Genomic DNA, 18,997 nt, shown 5'->3' with positions numbered 1-18,997 from the left:
TGAGGGCCTTTCTAGAGCCTTTCCTGTGTGGTTTGAGATGCCACAGTGCCAGGCAGGAGATGGAGTGATAAGAGGATACACCGATGGCAGATAAGAGGCCTCGCTTTTCCAGGAGCAGCTCGCTGATATTTCTGGCACGAGACACTTTGCCAATTAAAGAATAAATCAGGGCAGATAAGGCTGGGGAGCGTTCCACGGATGTGCCACACAGGGAGAACATCTGCGACACCCCTGATCGTCCCAGCCACCCCAGTGCACTCCCTGCAGGAGGGTTGGCCCTGCTCTGGGAGCTACCTGTGCCAGCAGCAGCTGTCCCCGGCGTCACTGGAGCCTCGCAGAGTGCCCAGCCTGGCTCCCCAGCGTGTGTGAGAGCAGCTGCAGCGTGGCCCCAGCCTGTTTGTTATGCATGTTACCGCCGTGCAGAGCGAGGGGTCGATACCGTGTTTAATATGCCTCATGCATAGTGGAGTCGCTCTGGTCCATCAAGCCGCTAATACACATTCTTCCAGGGCTGAGTATCATTTATTAAACCTGGAGGCCTGCCTGGCAAGGGGGGCCGGGGCTCTGGGGAGCGGCCAGGGGTGGTACCAGGGCTCGGGAGGTGAGAGTTTGCGGAGGAGCCGCACACACACACAGACACAGACACATGCACACACAGAGTTGTTTGTTGTGCCTCACGGATGGGAAATGGAATAAATCGTGCTCTGAGCGCTGCCCGCACTGTGACACAGCCTGGGGACAGGCAGGGCTCCGGGGCTGGGCACAGCTGGCATTGCTCAGCATCACCCTGGGAACCCCTCTGCTCCCCCTCCCGCTGCAGCCCCACGCACATCTCTTTTTCCTCTTTTTTTCTCTTTCTCTCTTCTTTCCTCACCTCTTTTCCCTTCCTGCTCTTTCCCATCTTTGTTCCCTCTCCTTTTCCTTCTCTTTACCCTCGTTTATTTCCCTTCTATTTCTGCTCTTCTTTCCTTCTCTCTCTCCCCTCTCCTTTCCTCCTCTCGTTTTCCTCCCTTCTTCCTCATCTCTAATTTCCCCTTCTCGCCACCTATTTTTCCCCTCTTTTTAAATTTTTCCTCCTCCCTTTTATTTTATCCTTTCCCCCATCTCTAATTTTCCCTTCTCACCACCTCTGGTTTTTTTCTTCCTCCCTTTTATTTTATCCTTTCCCCCCTCTCTCCCCACTCTATTTCCCTCCTTTTCCCCATCACTTTAAGAATAAAAAAAACAACACAACCCCAAAAAAACCAAACAAAACCGATCTTTTCCCCTCTCATTTTCCTTCTCTTTTCCTTTGCTTATTTCCCTTCTATTTCTGCTCTTCTTTCCTTCTGTTTCCCCTCTCCTTTCCTTCTCTCCTTTTCCTCTCCTTACCCCTCTCTCCACTCTCATCTCCCCACTTCTTCCACATCTCTAATTTCCCCTTCTCACCACCTCTTTTTTTTTCTCCTCCCTTTTATTTTATCCTTTCCCCCATCTCTAATTTCTCCTTCTCACCACCTCTTTTCCCCCTCTTTTTTAATTTTTTCTCCTCCCTTTTATTTTATCCTTTCCTCATCTCTAATTTCCCCTTCTCACCACCTCTTTTCCCCCTTTTTTCCCCCCTCCTTTAATTTTTTCCCTCCCCCCTCTATTTTCCTCCTTTTCCCCATCACTTTAAGAATAAAAAAACCCCAAAACACAACCCCCTACTAAAAAAAAAAAAAAAAGAACCAAACAAAACCACCCAACACCAGCAGCGCAGCGCTCTCCGCGGGCCGGCGGGGCGGGCGCGGGGCGGCGCTGCTCGGCTCGGCTCGGCTCGGCTCGGCTCGGCTCGGCTCGGCTCGGCTCGGCTCGGCTCGGCTCGGCTCGGCCAGGCTCGGCTCCCCCTGCGCGGGCCCCGGAGTTACATTGTTGGAGTTTGCCACAACTCCGCGGCCTCGGCTGCGCGGGGCCGCCGCTGCGGGGCCGCTGCGGGGCTGCAGCTTCCCCGCTGCCTCTGCCTCCTCCTCCTCCTCCCTTCCTCCCTCCTCCTCCTCCTCCTCCCCGTGGGTGTTTTTTTTTTTTCTCTCCCCTCCTCCCCTCTCTCCCCCCGCGCTGATTTCCCTCCCCTCCGCCCGCCCTGCCTGTGTGTTTTCGCCGCCGCGCTCGCCGAGCCCCTTGGCATGAGTTAAGCACCAGCCATGGACACCAAACACTTCCTGCCGCTGGGTGAGTTCTGTTCCGAGAGATTCTCCGCTCCTGCCGCGGGGGGTGGGGGGTGCTTGGGCACGATAAAATCAGCGCCTGTCCTGCCGCCTTCCCCCTCCCCCGGCTCCGCTGCCCCTTCCAGCGGCGCGCACCGAGGGCCGCCGGGCGGGGGATGCGCTCGCCCCTTCCCCGGGGAGCCCGGCCCGGCCCCTGCCCCCGGCCCCTGCCGCACACTTGGGATTTTTCTTTTGCTTTGCTGTTGTTTTTATGGGGTTTTTTTTTAATATTTTTTTCTTGTGGCGCAGTCTCGGGAACGGCGGGCCCTGGCTGGGGAGCCGAGCCGAGCCGAGCCGAGCCGGGCCGGGCCGGGCCGGGCCGGGCGGGCAGCGGCCCCAGCGGCGCTCGGAACGGGGCAGCGGCAGAGCCCCCTCCCCGCCCGGGGCCGGCTCTGCTCGGGGCTCGGCAGCGCGCAGCCTGCGCTTCCCCCTCCTGCCTTTCCCCTGGGTTTATTATTTTTTTTAATTTTTGACTTTTTCTCCTTTTTTTTTTATTATTATTTTTCTCCCTTCTCCCCGCGGCATCCGGGGCGCGCAGCCGGGCAGGGGGAGGCAGCGCCCGGCTCTCATCGCCGGCTCCCAGCCCCGCCGCGCTTGGGACCCTCCTGCCTTTTTGTTCTTATTTTTTAACCCCCGCCTTCCCCACCCTCTCCTCCTTTTAAAACCCATTTCCAACCCGAGTTTGCCATCGTTTCGGTGACTGAGTCAAGTCCTGGCTTGTAAGGGCGAATGCCTCCTGCGTCTCGCTTCCAGGAGGAGAAGTGATATTGCAGAGCTCGCTGCTCGGGCTGGGGGGAAGAAAAGTTTGAGCGGAGTGGCCTGGCGCCAGTCCGGGCTCGGGGAACGGGGCAGAGCGCTGCCGTCCCTGTCCCCGCTCAGCCCCGGGGCTCCCAGCCTGCCCACGGCCAGCCCGACCGTCCCTGCTGGGCTTTAAATCTGTGCTCAGCCTCCCCAGCCTGCCGCTGCTGTGGTTTGGTTCTTTCTTTTGATTCTTTCTTCCTCTAGTTGTTTTTTTTTTTTTTTTTTTTTTTTTGGTATTGTGTTGTTGTTGTTTTTTTGCTTGTTTTGTTGACAAATTGCAATTTCAGTTATTCCTTTCAAATACAAACAACCATCACAAGGTATTTCCCGCAAGCCGAGCTCGCTGAGAGGCTTTTCCAGGGTTGTGGTGGTCTGGGGGGCTTTGGAAGGGACACCCTGGCACTGTGGGCTGGCAGAGCTGTGGGTGGCATCTCCGTGCCCCCCAAAATTCTCATTTTCACAGTGCCCCTTGTTGTCTGGGCTAGGAGATGCTGCTGGGGCCAAAAGCATCTCTCACCTGCAGTGTGTCCCTGGTTCCAAACCAAAGCAGCTCCTTTTGGCTGGGTCCAGTGCAGCTTTTGGGGCTCATCCCAGCAGAAGGGGCCTCTCTTGCCCCACTGGAGTGGTTTAAGTTTGGGAGGATTCACATTTCCTTGGATGCTTTTGTGGAAGACAGTCCAAATCTCTGTTATCCGGGCATGCTCAGGCCTCTGTGTACATGAACTGTGTTTTCTGTCAGTCCTGAACTCTCCTGTTATGCTGTAAATGGTGAAAAATTCATTGTGTTATTAGTCAGGGTGGTTTGAGGGGGTAGGAGGGGGAGAGTCTGTGATTGCTGGCTCAAGGAAGGGTTTTCATACTGGTGCAAGTGGAAAACAACTGATTTATCTGCTTGTTTAGAACTGAGAAATGTAGAATTTAGAAAATTTAGAAATTTTCACGCTGGTGCAAGTGGAAACCAACTGATTTATCTGCTCATTTAGAAATGGGGCTGTGCCACACACTGTGCAGCATCCCCATGGAAAACGGGGCATCCCCCCAGGACAGCCCTGCTGGGCAAGGTTAAAACTTCTCATCCTTGTGTCAGGAGCAAATCCATCTGTCTGTGGGAGCTGTTTGGGGGTGTGGGATTGTCTGAGAGACTCCCAAACTTTATGTGCTGGTCTTTGGTCTCTGATTATTGGGAAAAATCCCTTTGGCTGCAAGGGTTGCTGCAAGTTTTGGAGGGGAGATCTTGGTGCTGCTGTGGGCAGTGCAGGCAGTTGTGTCTGAAAGCTTGTGAGCAATTTGTGGGATTGAAGAGAATGTGAGCTGAGACCTTCAGCTCACAAATGTGAACTTCCCAGTGAAACCAGAGCAGAGCTGGATCAGCCACGGGGCCTTTTTAGAGGCAGGATGGTCCAAACCCCACCAGCTCCCAACTTTTCAGGGTCCAGGAGTGTTTTACCAATCCTGTCTCGTGTCATTTTTGGGAGCTGGTGCTGGAAAAACCCAGGGCAGAAAACCAGCCCAGCTTGTGGGGTTTGTTCTGCACACCAGCACAGGCCTGAGCTGGGGAAAAGCAGCAGCACAGCCAAAATTCTGCTCCATTGCTGTGTGCCCATCAAAATCCCAACAGTACAGCCAAAATTCTGCTCCATTTCTGTGTCCCCATCAAAATCCCAGCAGCAGCACAGCCAAAATTTTACTCCATTGCTGCATCCCCATCAAAATCCCAGCAGCACAGCCAAAATTCTGCTCCATTGCTGTGTCCCCATCAAATTCCCAAAATTCTGCTCCATTTTTGTGTCCCCATCAAAATCCCAGCAACAACACAGCCAAAATTCAGCTCCATTGCTGTGTCCTCATCAAAATCCCAAAATTCTGCTCCATTGCTGTGTCCCCATCAAATTCCCAAAATTCTGCTCCATTCCTGTGTCCCCATCAAAATCCCAGCAGCAGCACAGCCAAAATTCTGCTCCATTCCTGTGTCCCCATCAAAATCCCAAAATTCTGCTCCATTCCTGTGTCCCCAACAAAATCCCAGCTCAGTCTGGCCCAGCAAGGCCAACCTGGTGGTTCCTGGCCAAGTCCTGCCCGTGCTTAGACTGAGATAACCCCGCTGATGTCATGGCTGGAAGTGTGGCCAGCTCTGGGCACTTTTAATAGTAGTATCTCATTTTCCTGCTTCTCTGGAGAGCTGCTGGCAGATGCCAGCCAGAGGCTCCCCATGTGAGAACAGCACGTCCCGGGGCATCTCCCAGGCTGGCTGCTGTCACCTGTGTGCCACCCCAGTGCCAGGACAACCTGCAGCCTGGCACGGGGGCTGTGGCACGGGTACCTCCACAGATCTGGAGGGGCTTAAAACCCCTCAGGGTCCAGCAGATGCTGCCTTAGAGCCATCTGGAATTACAGTCCTGCCTTTGCTAGGCTTAGCTTGTTTAGGGCTGTCCAGTTTTTTGGTACTTTGTGTTGTCCCAGGTGTCCAGGAGGAGGAGAAAATGTAGAAAATGCAAATTGTACATTTTTGTAGAAAATGTAGAATTGTAGAAAAATGTAGAAAAATGTAGAAAAATGTAGAAAAAATCCGTGGTGGGGTGCACGGGCTGAGGTCAGGCTTTCACAGGGCACTGATGTGCAAACCAAGGACTCGTTTCTTCAGGTTCTCTGCCTTTTACAACCCCTCTCAGTGCTTTGTTCTCCCTTTGCCCATTCCCTGGGCATCTCTGGGGAGGAAAACAGGGATGGTGAGCTCAGGGGAGGCTCAGCTTGGTGGGTGCAGAAACAGTTAATGGGGGTGTGAGTGCATCCCTCCGGAGGTCACTGCAGCAGGTTGGAACCTCCGTGTGTCCCTCTCTGTCTGTGTGTCCCTCTCCCCGCCCTGCAGCCGTGCCAGGCCCAGCTGCAGCTGCTCAGGATGTGGGGTGAGCACTGTCCGTGCTGTGCTCAGGGCCGGAGCTGCAGCATTTCCGAGGAAAACAGCAAAACAACCCCTGCACGTCCGGCTGGGACAGCCCAGGGTGCTTGGTGAGCATCCATCAGGCACCTTCATCCTGCATCCCCTTGGTGTGTGGGGCTGGGATGAGCCTGGAGAGCTCCTGAGTGAATTGAGAGCTCACCACGATGCTCATCCTGCTCTTGGTACCCTCAGGAATCAACAGCTGGTGTGACAATGTGCAGGGAGGAGAGCTGAGGGGTGTGGGGAGCATCTGAGCATCCCATTGAGGGAGGGAAAATCCTCTGTCCCACACCTGGCTGGCTCCATGAGGAGCAGGAGGTGAAGTCTGGTTTGTCCTGGTCTCTCTTGTAGGGCTCAGCCTCTTGTTGGTACATACAAAACAAGCTGGGAAGGAATTTTTGCCTTTTCCAGAATTGTGGCAGTGAAATAAATCAGAGCGTCCCTGAGTTTATTCCACATCGTCCTGCTGGGCTTGGAGGGAGCGTTTGTGTTTCTCAAATTTGGGGTATTTTATTTATTTAAAAGAGAGCGGGGGAGAAAGCCACAGAATTTGAGTTATTCATTGCAAATATTATTATTGGCATTTTGCTCCTGTTGAGGGAAAAAAAAAAAAAAACCAACAAGGGGGGAATCAAAACATTTCACTGGAAAATACACCCTGGCTTTGTCCCACCCACATCTTCAAGGCAAAAATAAATATTTATTAAGAAATGGGTTAAAAACCTTTTTCTTGAGTATTGTTTTCTGGGAGCATGGGTGGGTTGCCATATGCCACTGGGCCGAATTTTGGATTTTTTAGGGTTTTTTGCAGGATGGTTAAGGAGAGAAACAAACAGTGCGTGCTGCAGGGCTTTGGGGTCCTGCCTTGTCTGTGGGCTCTGTGCTCCTCTGAGCATCCTGGTGCCTTTTCCTGGGGACTGTGTGTGCTCAGAGCATTCCCTGGGGCTCCCAGCTGCCTGAAATCCCCAGATCATTCCTGCTATAAATAACCCAGCAGTGAGACAGCAGGAGCTGGTGGCCCTTGGCGAGGCACTGAGCAGGGGTGTGGGGACACTGAGGGGTCCCAGAGGAGCCTCCACTGAGCCAAAGCCTGGGATCCCTCAAAGCCCTGCTGGCCAAGTGCTGCAGGGACCTTCCTTGGGAGCTGGGCAGCCTAATTGGGCTCTAATTAACCCTCCTCTGTGGGGAGGGGAGGAGGGAACTGGGGCTCTCCTCGCTCTGACCTGTGCTGTGGATGGGTCTGGGCATTTCAGGGGGATACTGGGTGATGTGGGCACTCAGGAGGGATGCTCAGAAGTGCCAGGGATGCTCAGAATTGTGGAGGGATGCTCAGAAGTGCCAGGGATGCTCAGAATTGTGGAGGGATGCTCAGAAGTGCCAGGGATGCTCAGCACTTGAGGGATGCTCGTTCTGCACGGGATCCATCCCAGCACTTCCCTAATTGCTCCCTAAAAGGCCCAGGTGGGCTCTTGGAGAGTCAGCAGAGCTACAAAGCAATAAGGGGAGGCAGCCTGGGTGGTTTTATTTTAATTGATTTTGTCAGGAGTTGCTGTATTTTATTACATTTAAAGACTAGAGTCTGGAATAACTTTGAACGTTTGACACGCACACAAAAAAGCAGCTTTCTGACATTTTCCTCTTTGCTTGTCTTTTATTTTATTTCTCCCCTCTCCTCCTCCTCAAAGGGAAGCGTGTGCCTGGAGGGAGGACAGAGGAGGAGGAGGGAGGAGCAGTTGTGTCTCTCCAAAGGCTGCTCCGACATCAAGGCAGCGCGGAGCAGATGAAATAATATTGCAAATAAGGATTTAAAAAACCCTACAGAAGGATCCCCGCACATGCCAGCCAGCTCAAACTGCCAGAAGATTTTCAGACAGAAGCAATTTAGCCTGGGAAAATGCTCTATTGTTGAGATGGAAACTGGCTGTGAGAACTTGCCTTTTCTGACAAGGTTTGGCTTAGGAAAAAGCAAAGCAAAGTCAAGGAAATCAACCTGAGTTTTTATTTAGAGGGGAGGGAGCTTTTCAAAATGGAGGGTGCTTTCTGAGATAAACAGGGAACAATTCCCTTGTGAGAAAGGGAAGAAAGGGCTCAAATTAAGCCCAAATGCAGCTCCTCTCCTTTGAAATTTTGTTTAACGTGGAGTTAAAAAATAATCCTGTTCAAACAGAGCATTGGTGAACACGAAATGCTTGGGCTTTTTTTCCCCCCCTCCCTTCTCTTTCCCTTTTCTCTTACAATAAAAGTTCCAAGGTTGCACCTTGGGGCTGTAATTCTGCTCCCAGCTGTGCCCGTGCCAGCTCCACATCAGCAGGGGATGTGGATGTTGCCTCCAAAACTCCTCATCTGCCCAAAGTGAGGCAGATCCAGGGAGGGAAACTGAGGCACGGGGGAGTGTCAGAGCTGGGAATGGGCCCAGAGTGAGGGTGGGGGGTGGTGAGAGCTGAGCCAGCCCTGCAGAGCTGATCCAGCTGCGGTGGCAGCTCCACCGAGCTCCCCTGGGCTCTGCAGGGTCCAAAACCTCCAAACCCCAAACCCACTCCCCCCCAAAGCTGCTGTTTGGCCCAGGAGCAAAGGAAAGCTCCCAGGTGGGGTTTGTGGGCGAGCCAGGTGCTCCCAAAGCACAGGGCAAGGAGGAAACACCCTAAAGATTCTGGGAATTAAACAGCAGGGTTTGATTCTGGCATCCCCTTCTGCTCCCTCCCACTGTGCTCCTTGCTCCTTCTTCCAAACCCTGGGGGATTTGATTTTTTTGGTCAAAAACTTTTTTTTGGGCCATGAGTGGAGGTTGATATTTGGGTCTTGTGTGAGCCTTTCCGTGGATCGCATCAGCTGCAGGATCTCTGCAGAGTCAGGAGATAAAAGGGGCAATAGCACTATTGGGGACCAATAAAATGGTAATGGCATTCCCAGCTGGTTGTTACTTTTCATGGGCTCCTCTTTTGTGGAGTTTTGGCTTTCTTCAGCTTTACAGACTTGGGAAAAAAAGGGAAAAAAAGTCCAGGGAGGGGGAGCTGAGGGAGCTCCAGAGATTTACAGCCCCCTCAGCTCCTGGGGCAGGTCCTTTGTGCTGCCAGGGCTGGGTTAGGGAGGGATGCCCCATCTCCTTTCAGGAACATTTGATTATTGTTTTTCCATTTCTGGCTGACAAGTGAGTGCTGGAGGAGCGTTGTTTTGTTTTGTTTTTTGTTTTTTTTTTTTTTTTTTTTTTTATTTTCCCTTTGCTGTGAACTCTGTGGGCTGTGCGAGACGATTTTGTTGTGGGCAGCGCGTCTCCTACGTGCCCGTTCCGGAGTGGCAGTGAGGCAATGGCAGTGGTGAGGCAAGTGAGGAAGGAGAAGGGCAGGAGGGGAGAATTTCCAGCCAAAATCCATCCTGAGGCATGGAGATGGCAGGGGAGGGGGTGAAATTCCAGCCAAGATCCACCCTGAGATGTGGAAATGGCAAGGTTGGGATGGCGGAGCTGAGTGAGGGATGCTGAGTGTTGGCAGAGAAGAATTGGATCAGAGAGGCAGGAGCAGAGCCAGGGGCATCACATGGAGCTGGGGGAGCTGTTTGGCTGCTCCTGGGGCTGGGAAGGATGGGTGAGAGGGGTTTGCCAGTGCTGCAGCTTCCCTGCCCTGCTCCCCAAGACCTGCATGCAGGTGGGAGCTCTTGGAAAAGGGATATCAGAGATATTCTGTACTGATCATCCTTACCAGACTAAACTGGGCTCCCTTCTGTCTCCAGCCCTTCTTTTTCTGCCCCATTTGTGGGAGATGAGTGGTTATATCAGGCCTGGGGAGCTGTGTCTCTGCCTGGTGTGGAGAGCTGTGCTCTCTGATGGTGTGGAGCAGGCATGGTCATGCTGGAGCAAACTGTGCTGGGGAAATCCATGATCCCACACTGCATCCCATCAGTGTTTGGGATTTTTCTGGAGACCCTCACACCCCACAGCAGCCCTGTGGGGGGATGTTTAATGGCTGAGCAGGAAATAGGGGTAGCAAGGATGGCACCGGGTGATTTGAGCGAGTTAAAGCCGCTGTCTGGAGCTCTGCACCTGCGTGACCAGCCCTCCCTGCTGACCTGCACTTGTTCAAGTGTGACTTTCAATTGATCATAAAAATCCAGCGTGATTCACAGCGCTCCTGCCCTGCAGCCTGCCAGGCTCTGTCTCTCTCATCCTCAGTAGCGTGAGAGAGCAGATTGCCCTGCAGTTCATCCTGCTCGGCCTTAATGGGGAGCCTCTGCTCGCTGGGGCTGCTCCCCACACACACTCCTGGAATATATTAAACACAGTGCCCTAGCATTTTAATTTCTATTTTTTTTCCCCCTCAAATATATGAAGAAAACTCCAAAGCTCGGGGTGTGGGGAGAGGGGAGGGAGGTGCTGCTCTCTCCTTGTGCGTGCGTGTGGCTCACAGACAGTGAAATTGCACCCTAGAGTTATAAAGCAATTGTCTAGCTCAGCAGCAGAATGAGCATGAAATGGTGCAGAAAGCAACTAAATAAAATTGGGTAAGGCAGATGCATGAAAATAATGACATCTCTATCCTGTAGTCAGGCGTGCTCGCTCTTCCTCGCTGATAAACTTTTATAACAGACTTTGCATTTATTTTCCTGGGAAACTCTTCCTGCCATGGAGATGTGGGGTGAGTCCCTGCATCCCCTCTCCTGGTTTTTGGGGCTGTACATCCCTGCCTCTCTCCCCTTTGCCTGTCTCTCTCTTCCTTGTTTTTGTTTTCAGAGCGGGATTTTTATGCTCAGTCAAACACCACAGTGATAACCTTTGAGACTTCATTTCCTTTTTGGTGGCCGTGCCAGGCTGAGGGAGCTGGTGGCTCTCAGGGTGGCCTCTCATGTCCCATGCAAATGGAATGAAGAGATGCTTTCCTGAGTTTTCTCCTTTTCCTTGCAAGGCTCAGATTGAGCTGTTGTGTGGCGTTTAGGACACCACAGCAGGGATGGAACACCAGGTTGGTGCACTGCCTCTGTCATCCCATCAGGGCCACCTGCTCCCACTCTATTTATCCAACTGAATGGATTAAAATGCTCCCACTTTGGGCCTGGAGAATTGACTTCAGCTGTGATTCCTGCCCAGCCTTTCCCCTGAGCTGCTGTCCCTGCCCTGACAGTGCCTTGGAGCTGTTGGCCTCAGCTTCCCCATCCACTCCCAGGAAGCTTCCAACACAATCCAATGTTTTGCTCATTTTGTGCCAGGATCCCCGTGGAGACTGGGAACAAGCAGCTCCTCTTGCCACCCAAGGGGCCCTTTAGGTGACATTAGGGCTGTGTCCCCGCTGTCCTCACGCCCTCCTGCCTCTGATGGCATGGCTGGGCACTGCTCCACGTGCTTGTGGTGCCAGGGATGCCCTTTGTGGACAGGGTGCTGCCTGCTGTGCAGTGCCTGGATGCTTGGGAGGGCTCGGCGCTGAGCTGCTCACGGATTCCTTTCCTTGTCTGCAAGGAAAAGCCAGCCCTGGGCTGTGCTGGAGCCTGGGGCTCCCCAGGCAGCTCCTGTGCAGCAGAATCTCCATCTCTGCCTGGGATGTGTCCCTGGGCTCCCAGATTTGCTGCTCCAGTGCCTGCCCATCACACGCAGCCCGGCGTGGATCCCATGGGTGGGCTGGAGCTGCGTGCTGGAGCACAACAACACAGGACACAGCATTTTCCCCTCCTCCTGCCAAACCCCAGAGCAGGAGGTTTCCCTGCAGGGATTATTCTGGCTCTGGGCAGCTGGATGCCAAAAAAGCCTTGCCAGCTTTTTTTGCTGGTGTGGTTCCGCAGCACCGAGGAGGAGGAGGAGGGAAATGCAGGCGTGCAAAAATCAGTGTGAAAGCATAAATCAGGCCAAGAGTGAAAGGTTAAAGAAATCCAGAGGAAGCAGAGCGATGTGTGTGATAGAAAGGGGTTTCCTGTACCTACAGAGGCCACCCAGGCTCCCTTCCTGCCGGGGCAAACCAAAACTTTCTGCACCCCTAAGCAGATTGTGCTTGGCTGCTTGGGCACGCTGTGAGCCAGCTGTGCCAGCCTGGGTGTTAATGCCCTGTGCTTTACAGGCTGCTCTGCCCAGCCCCTGATGTGGGGTTTATTTATAGGATGCCCAGGCAGATCCTGGGGAGCGCTGCAGTCGGGAATAGGGCTGGGAGGGCAGCGTGCAGTGACCTGTGCTGCCCTAAATCCACATCTCTCCTCTGCCAGCCTTGCTGGTTTTTACACCGTGCTCCTCAGAGGGGCTCCAGGGAGAGTTAAGGCTCCTGGGACCATTACCTGCAGGCCCCTGTTTAAGCACTTAGGAAGGCTTAGCTGATCCCAGCTGGAGATAGGCTGGCCCCAGGCCAGCTCGGTACCTGTTGTGTGCAAATGTGGAGCCTTTAAACAGCAGTTCAGAGCTGGGACTGGCTGAGAACAGGACCCCCAGAGGCCAATTTGGGGTGGGTGATGCTGGCACTCCGAATTACACCCTGCTTGTAAGGTTGGGAGACACAGATTTCGTTGTCCAAGGGGTTTCTGGCAGTGTTTGTAGCTGTGTTTTAGTAGCAGCGCCATGGTGCTTTACCTTGGAGCGTCAAGGGGCAAAACCAGCAATTCCCTCGTGGCAGGCCTGTGCCTCACCTGTGGGGCAGGTTTGTTCTGTGGCAATCAGAGGCCAGAAGGCTCTGTGGGGCTCGGGCTCTCTCTTTTCCCACTGCATTTTTCTGTCTGGGCGCCGCTCCTCCGGTCATCCCGGTGTTGAGCCACAGCAGCTGAGGCTGGCCAGGTGAGGAAAACCACGTCTGGCCGGGTTTCACAGCCTCTAGGTGTGCGCAGGAAATGTTGCAGGGCAGGGATTTCTTGCAGCAGGCCCTGGGTAGGCAGGTGACAAACAGCAAGGTGCCCGTCTGGAGCCCACGCACACCAGAGGAGGATCCTCCTCTCAAGGCACCTTCCCAAAACTCTGGGGCAGCTCAGGGGATGTGGGGCTGCTCCAGGAATCCTCCAGGTCTGTTTCTTGGAGAAATTGAATTTTCCCTCAGATGCTGGAAGGTGCGGCATCACACCCTGGGGGCACAGCTTTGGGAATGGTGTTGGAGCCCCAAAGCTCTGCTCAGGGCTTTCCCAAGCAGGCAAACTTTAGGATACAACCTGGAAAGCAGTGCCATGGAGGGTGAAGCTCATCCTGAGAGCAGAGAGATGCTCCAGTCCTGCCCAAAATCTGGGGACCCCAGCCCAGCCCTTTTTAGGACACATTGGGGTGTGGGAGGGTGCTGGGTAGGAAGGGGTGAGCCTGGAGCTGGGTGTAGGGATGTGCCTGCAGGGTGGGAGCAGCCGGTCCTGCCAGTTCTCCCAGGCTCTGGGAAGTCCCTCCAGCTGCAGTCGAGGTCCCAGGTCCCTCTGTGCCACCTCTCTGCTCAGTTTTAAGCCTTTGAGAGCACAGGCTGTGGGAAAACACCCAGAGAGCCTGGGAGTAAAACCCAGCTTTGTGTGGGAAGGGAAGGCAGAGCCTAATTCAAAGCACCTTTACAAATGAATAAGGTAGAAATGACTCCACAAAAAAAAAAAAAAAAAAAAAAAAGCCAACCCCAGTGCGTTGAGCTGCCCTGTAATTGTCAGTGTGGAAATTGCAGTGAAGGATTGAATCCACAGCCTGATTTCCAAAGTGCAGGATCTGGAGCTCCTGGTGCTGGTTTTGGGGGTCCCATGGACTTTTGGGCAGAGGAGCTTTTGTCAGGGTGGATTTTTGTGGGGCCTGTGGCAGGATCTGGAGCTCAGCACTGATTTCATCAGGTGGCTTCAGGATTGCGTCAGCTTAAGCAAGGGCTGGGATTGACCTGCAGTGATTTGCTGACTTTATTGCTAAGACAATGATGGGGCTGAGCTGGAGGAGAGGGATTTTGGTGTTCTCTGCCTGGTGGGATGACTTGGAACAGCACTGCCAGCACTTCCTCAGTTTTTTAGCCCTTTTTTGCTTGGAGGAGGTAAAATCCTGAATGTACCTTGAGGGTTCATTGAGGAGAAAGACTTTCCATCCCAGCTCTTGGCCCTGTCAGTAGCTGCAGAAGAAGAACATTCTAAGGAGCTATTCATCATTGCAATTATTTTATTAAGAGAACACTGTGTGCTTGGGAGCTGGAAGAGATGGAGCTTTGGGATGTTTTCAGCATGATAAATACGGGTTGGTTACATCACCCAGCTTTTCAAAAATGGTGTGTGTCGTCCTGCTGAGGGAGGGTTTGCAGACAACCTTGGAGAGCAGAGCCAGGTGCCTGTTCCAGCAGGGACAGCAGTGCTGCTTGTCTCTGCCTCGCCCTCAGGAATGGGGAGAGAAATCTCTGGGCTCTGCTGAGTGGGAATTTCAGCCTGTTTTGAGCTGGACATGCTGGAATGGGCTCCGTGGGAGCAGGCACATCATTCCCACACAAGGTGGGATGCACAGCGCTGCTCCATGCAGCTCTCACTGCCAAACCCCAAAGTGCTGCTTTTGGGGGCTGGTTTGCAGATTCCTGTCCTGTGCAGGTTTCTCAGGGGTCTCCCAGCCTGGTGCCAGCTGTCCCTGCTGTGCCAGGGCTGGTGGCTGGTGTTTCTCAGGCTGGCACCTCCGGGCGCGTTATCGCACCGGGGGTAAAGTCCACCATGGGAAAATGCCTGGTGGACTTTTAACTGCAGTCCTCTGGAGGGCCCAGCTCGGAAAGCTTTAACTCCTTCATGGCAGCCTCTGCTGGAAGAGAGAATGGAGCAGAGAATGGGCTGCCCACTTGGGCTCAGCTCCCTGCAGCAAGGAGGGAGGAATCCACCCTGGTGGCTGTGCCAGGGTGGTCATGGGGACAGTGCCAGCTGCTCCTGGGGTCACCCCTGCAAGTCCCCACCCCTCCTCTGCTTTTGCTGTCACAGCCTCAGCTCTTGGCCCAGCTCTGGTCTCCCAAAATGCTGCTTTGGGCGTGTAGGGGCTGCTCTGGGGTCGCTGGGCTGTGCCCTGCCAGTGTCCCTGCCCTGCTCTCCCTGCTGCTGGGCGGGCTCAGAGGATGAACCCCATCAGTGGGGAGGGATGGGCATCACTCTGCAGCATCCTCACCTATGGGAAGCTGCACCTGGAGCTTGAAAGGAGCCTTGCCACTGCCATTTTTGCTGTCCCACACTCTGATTTTACCTCATTCTTTAGACACCTGAGTGCCTGGTGGGATTTATTTCAGCATCATCATCCTTCTTCCATTCACCCTTTCCCTTCCTTTTGTTTTGCAGCTTTTTTCCCCCCCTCCAAGGTGAGTCTTGTTTGCTCTGGGTGGGTCTGTGAGCCCTGAGCAGGTCCCCACTGCCAGCCCAGCTGGTGACAGCAGCACAACCAAGCAACCACCTCTATATGATGGGGTGATCAACCCATTCTCAGTGGGGACAGAACCAGGGCGTGCTCCAGAGGGATTTATGGAGGGAAATTCATGCAGTGTAGGGTTTTTGTCCATGCAGAGCAGCTCAGCATGGGATGGCATCGCTGGCTGTCCCGCAGGCTCAGCTCAGTGGGGAAGCTCCCCATGTGCCACCAGCTGTGCCCTTCTCAGTGGAAGTGATTCCGGGGTGAGAAATTCCCCCTGTGGAAGCCTTTATTACCGGGCAGAGCTCAGTTTGTTTTGTTTATCATCCATTTCCTTGCCTTTGGAGGCATGCCCAGAGTTCTCCAGTTTTCTGTGTGTGTGTGGATGTGTGATTTATTAGGATTCAGGGCTAGGGTTTCTTTTTTTTTCTGGTTTAATTTCACTTCCTCAAACTGACAGGCCGTTTGAACAAACTTCTTTTGGATAATTTCCTCTATAGTTTTAAAGGGCCTCCTAAAAATAAAAAGAGAAAAACATTGCAACATGGTCGATAATTAAAAAAACGCCCTGTCTGTGACCAGCCTGGGCCCTGATTTCTGTAACAGAGAGAGCTCAGAGGGTAGAAAAAAACATGAGTTCACTTTTTGGGTGTTTTTAACAGCACTTTAGGATGGCTTTGCTTGTTTTGCTGTGAGCTGTGATCCCAGGCACGCTTGGGCATTTCTCCCCATCCTCATGTGAGCGCTGCATTAAAAGCGCCGTGCGTGCCTAAATCCCTGCCAGCTCCCAGCTTTGATTTCCTCTCCTCAGCTCGATCTGTTCCACAGCAGTCAGGAAGAAGGAGGAGGGAGAGGGGAGAAAAAAAAAATCCATTAAAAAACGCTGGGAAATGTAATGGGAGCAGGTAGGCGAGGGCAGAGCACCTGTGGCTGCCTTGAGCTGGGTTTGCTGGCGGGTCCTGCCCGGGGTTTTTATGAGGATTTCGCAAGTGTGGGTTTCGAAATGGCTCAGGGAGGGTTTGTGCTGGGTATTGTCAGGCCTGGGAGCTGCTGGAGAGCCCTGGTGGGGTCAGGCAGAGCTGGGGGTACACACAGGGTCTCGGGGGGCTGTGCTGTGCCTGTCAGCACCGAGATTGAGATGAAGGAAAACTTCCTTTCCCACTGTCCCAGCTATGAAAGCAAGAGAGAGAGAAACAGAGAGAAATAGAGAAAGATTTCCCCCAGGGATCAGCAGTGATAAAAAGGCTCTCATTTGAAAAGCAATGAGAGAAAAGAAGTGTGTCTAATCCTCACAGAGAAGAAAGGGAGAACATCCCTGTGCTGCGAGCAGGGACCCTGGTGTGCAGGCAGCAGCCCCGTGCTCCTGCCTGGTGCAGAGGAATCCTCTGGGCAGCAGCAGAGGGAAATTCCATTTCCTGGCATGCATTTGGGTGGGCTCAGGGGAGCTGGCTGCTGTGGTGAGGGTGAGGGCTGGGGAGATGCTGCTGGCTCATCCCCACGTTGCTCAATCCCTGCACAGGAGCTCTGCTGGTGCCCTGCGTGGGAGAGACTTGCTCAGACTTTCTTTCCCCTTTTCCCCTTGGCCCTGGGACTGGAGGAGGCTGCAAAGGGGAGCTGCAGCCCCGAGCTAGGAGGGATGTGTGTCCCCAGGGCAGGTGTGCCAGGGACTGCTGCAATCCTGGATCCCTTTTTCCCTGTGATACGGAGCTGGCCTGACTGGCTGTAGCAGCTCCTGGCCCAACCCTGTCACCATTTCTTCAGTGACAACTGCAGTGTCCAGGCTTGGCACAGGAACTGCTCTGTCACCCTGTCAGTGATGGGACAGTGGTGGTTTGGCTGCTGCTCCTGTGCTCACCACGTCTGAGCCGAGGCCACCAGGGTGCTTTTATTGCTGTTGTGGTTGATGATTTATTTCCAGCTGCATCCGCCCCGTCTTGTGACTTGATTAAAAATTAAAGCAAGCAGAGTGGTGTGCCGTGGCTGCTGTGAGCCCAGGGTCCCTTCCTGAGCCCTGTCGAGTTCCCAGCCCGTGGATTGGGACAGGGAAATCTGGGAATGGGAGGGACAAGGTGGATGGCAGTGGAAGGGCCTATCTGGTGCTGGGGTGGGAGCCATCAGCAGCATCATGATGATCCTTCCACAGACTCTAGAGCTTGTGAATGTTTATTTGCATCTCCTTGAGCTGAATAATGGTAATCCCTGGCCAATAAAATCCTCATTAGGCTGAAATTAATTCCAGCCCGTGGATTGGGACAGGGAAATCTGGGAATGGGAGTGACAAGGTGGATGGCAGTGGAAGGACCTGTCTGGATGGATAGGGGTGGGAGCCATCAGCAGGATCAGGATCCTTTCATGGACTCTAGAGCTTGTGAATGTTTATTTGTATCTCCTTGAGCTGAATAATGGTGATCCCCAGCCAATAAAGCCCTCATTAAGCTGAAATTAATGAGTTTATGTTTCAAAATACAACACCACTCAAACCCACAACCCTGCAAAGGCAACTCCGTCAGGAAGGGATGGGTGGATGGGGCAGCGGTGCCAGGGAGCAGCTGGGGAGGAGAACCAAGCTGGCATTGGGGTGTAGCTGTTCCCTGCAGAGCCTGGTGGGCAGTGCCACAGGCACAGGGATGCTGCAGCATCAGGATTTGCTGTTGGGGAAGGATTTTGGAGACACCCCTCAGGATTTTGCTGTTGTGCTGGCTGGTGGGTGAGCGTGGAGCATCCTGAGTGCAGGGAGCTCTTAGAGACAGCACCTCCCATGTCTCAGTGTCACTGCTGCCTGTAGACTCTTCTTGGTGGAAACCAGGGCTGGAATTCCTAAGATCACCCTGGGATGTCACAGCTCAGTGCCAGGAGTTTCTCCCCCAGCCTTTGGGGGGCTTTTGCAGAGCCCACCACCCTCTGCCTGTGTGGGGAGGGATGCAGTGACTCAGGAACCCCTCTCGGAGAAAAGGGAGCAGGAAGTTTGCTCAGAGCTCTTGTGAAAGACAGGAGCTGCCTTGATACCTGTAATTAAAGCGGGTGTCAAGGAATGAGGTGCAAATTCCTCAGGGGGCATCTCACCGGGAGGGAGGGAGGGCAGCACCTCAGGGGCTGGGGAGAGGCTGGTGCTGAGCCCCTGAGGACCAAATGTGAGCCCCCAGCTCCTGTCCTTCCCAACAGTGAGGGGTTGATGTGGATGGCAAGGCCGTGTGTGTCCTGTCTGCAGTCAGCACAAGGGAAGCTGGAGCTCAGCAGGGTGGTGAGGGGCAAAAACCCTCATGGGAAACATGTGGGACCTTATCAGGGCAGAGCTGGGCAGAGAGTGAGGTGGGTTTGGGGTGCAGTTTGGGCATTGCAAGGGGGCAGAAGCAGTGGGGTGGGATGGTCTGGGGGGGAAAGCTGGGTCCTCACTGGAGTTGGAGGAAAGGCTTGGGGACCCATCCTGCTGGGGACCCATCCTGCTGGGTGCTGGCAGTGCTGCCTGTGCCCCCTCGTTCCCCTGTAGTGCCTGTGTTGCCCCCCAGCACCTCTGTGAGGGCAGGGAAACTGAGGCATGGGGTTAATGTTATGTATTTGTTCAGTATTTGTTCCCCACTCTGCTCCCTGGGCTGGTGCCAGGAGCACACATAATTCCAAGGGGTCCCTCCATCCCCCTCCCCATCCCAGCTCCATCCCTGTGGCTCTGGTGCCTTCCCAGCCAAATCTGCTGAGCAGACGGAAAAAAACGAAAAAGAGGGAAAAAAAAAACCCCACAAAAAAACCAACACCCTACCCAATAATATGAGGAAG

The 18,997-nt window shown here is 53.8% G+C and overlaps 1 protein-coding gene across 1 annotated transcript in view; it reads left to right on the top strand.

The window, feature by feature from the left end:
* The first annotated feature begins 2,067 nt into the window (after window positions 1–2,067).
* The window catches only part of RXRA (retinoid X receptor alpha), a 102,636-nt gene continuing 85,706 nt past the window's right edge, over window positions 2,068–18,997 (top strand). The window contains exon 1 of the mRNA XM_054284388.1: window positions 2,068–2,190. Within this exon, the coding sequence (XP_054140363.1) occupies window positions 2,163–2,190 (28 nt within the window). The 5' untranslated portion in view covers window positions 2,068–2,162. The remainder of the gene's footprint in view (window positions 2,191–18,997) is intronic.

The sequence above is a fragment of the Melozone crissalis genome, unplaced genomic scaffold, assembly GCF_028551555.1.
Source record: "Melozone crissalis strain CALT ecotype California unplaced genomic scaffold, PUWL_Pcris_2 ptg000041l_1, whole genome shotgun sequence".
Classification (NCBI taxonomy): domain Eukaryota; kingdom Metazoa; phylum Chordata; class Aves; order Passeriformes; family Passerellidae; genus Melozone; species Melozone crissalis.
This window is presented reverse-complemented; position numbering and strand designations above follow the sequence as displayed.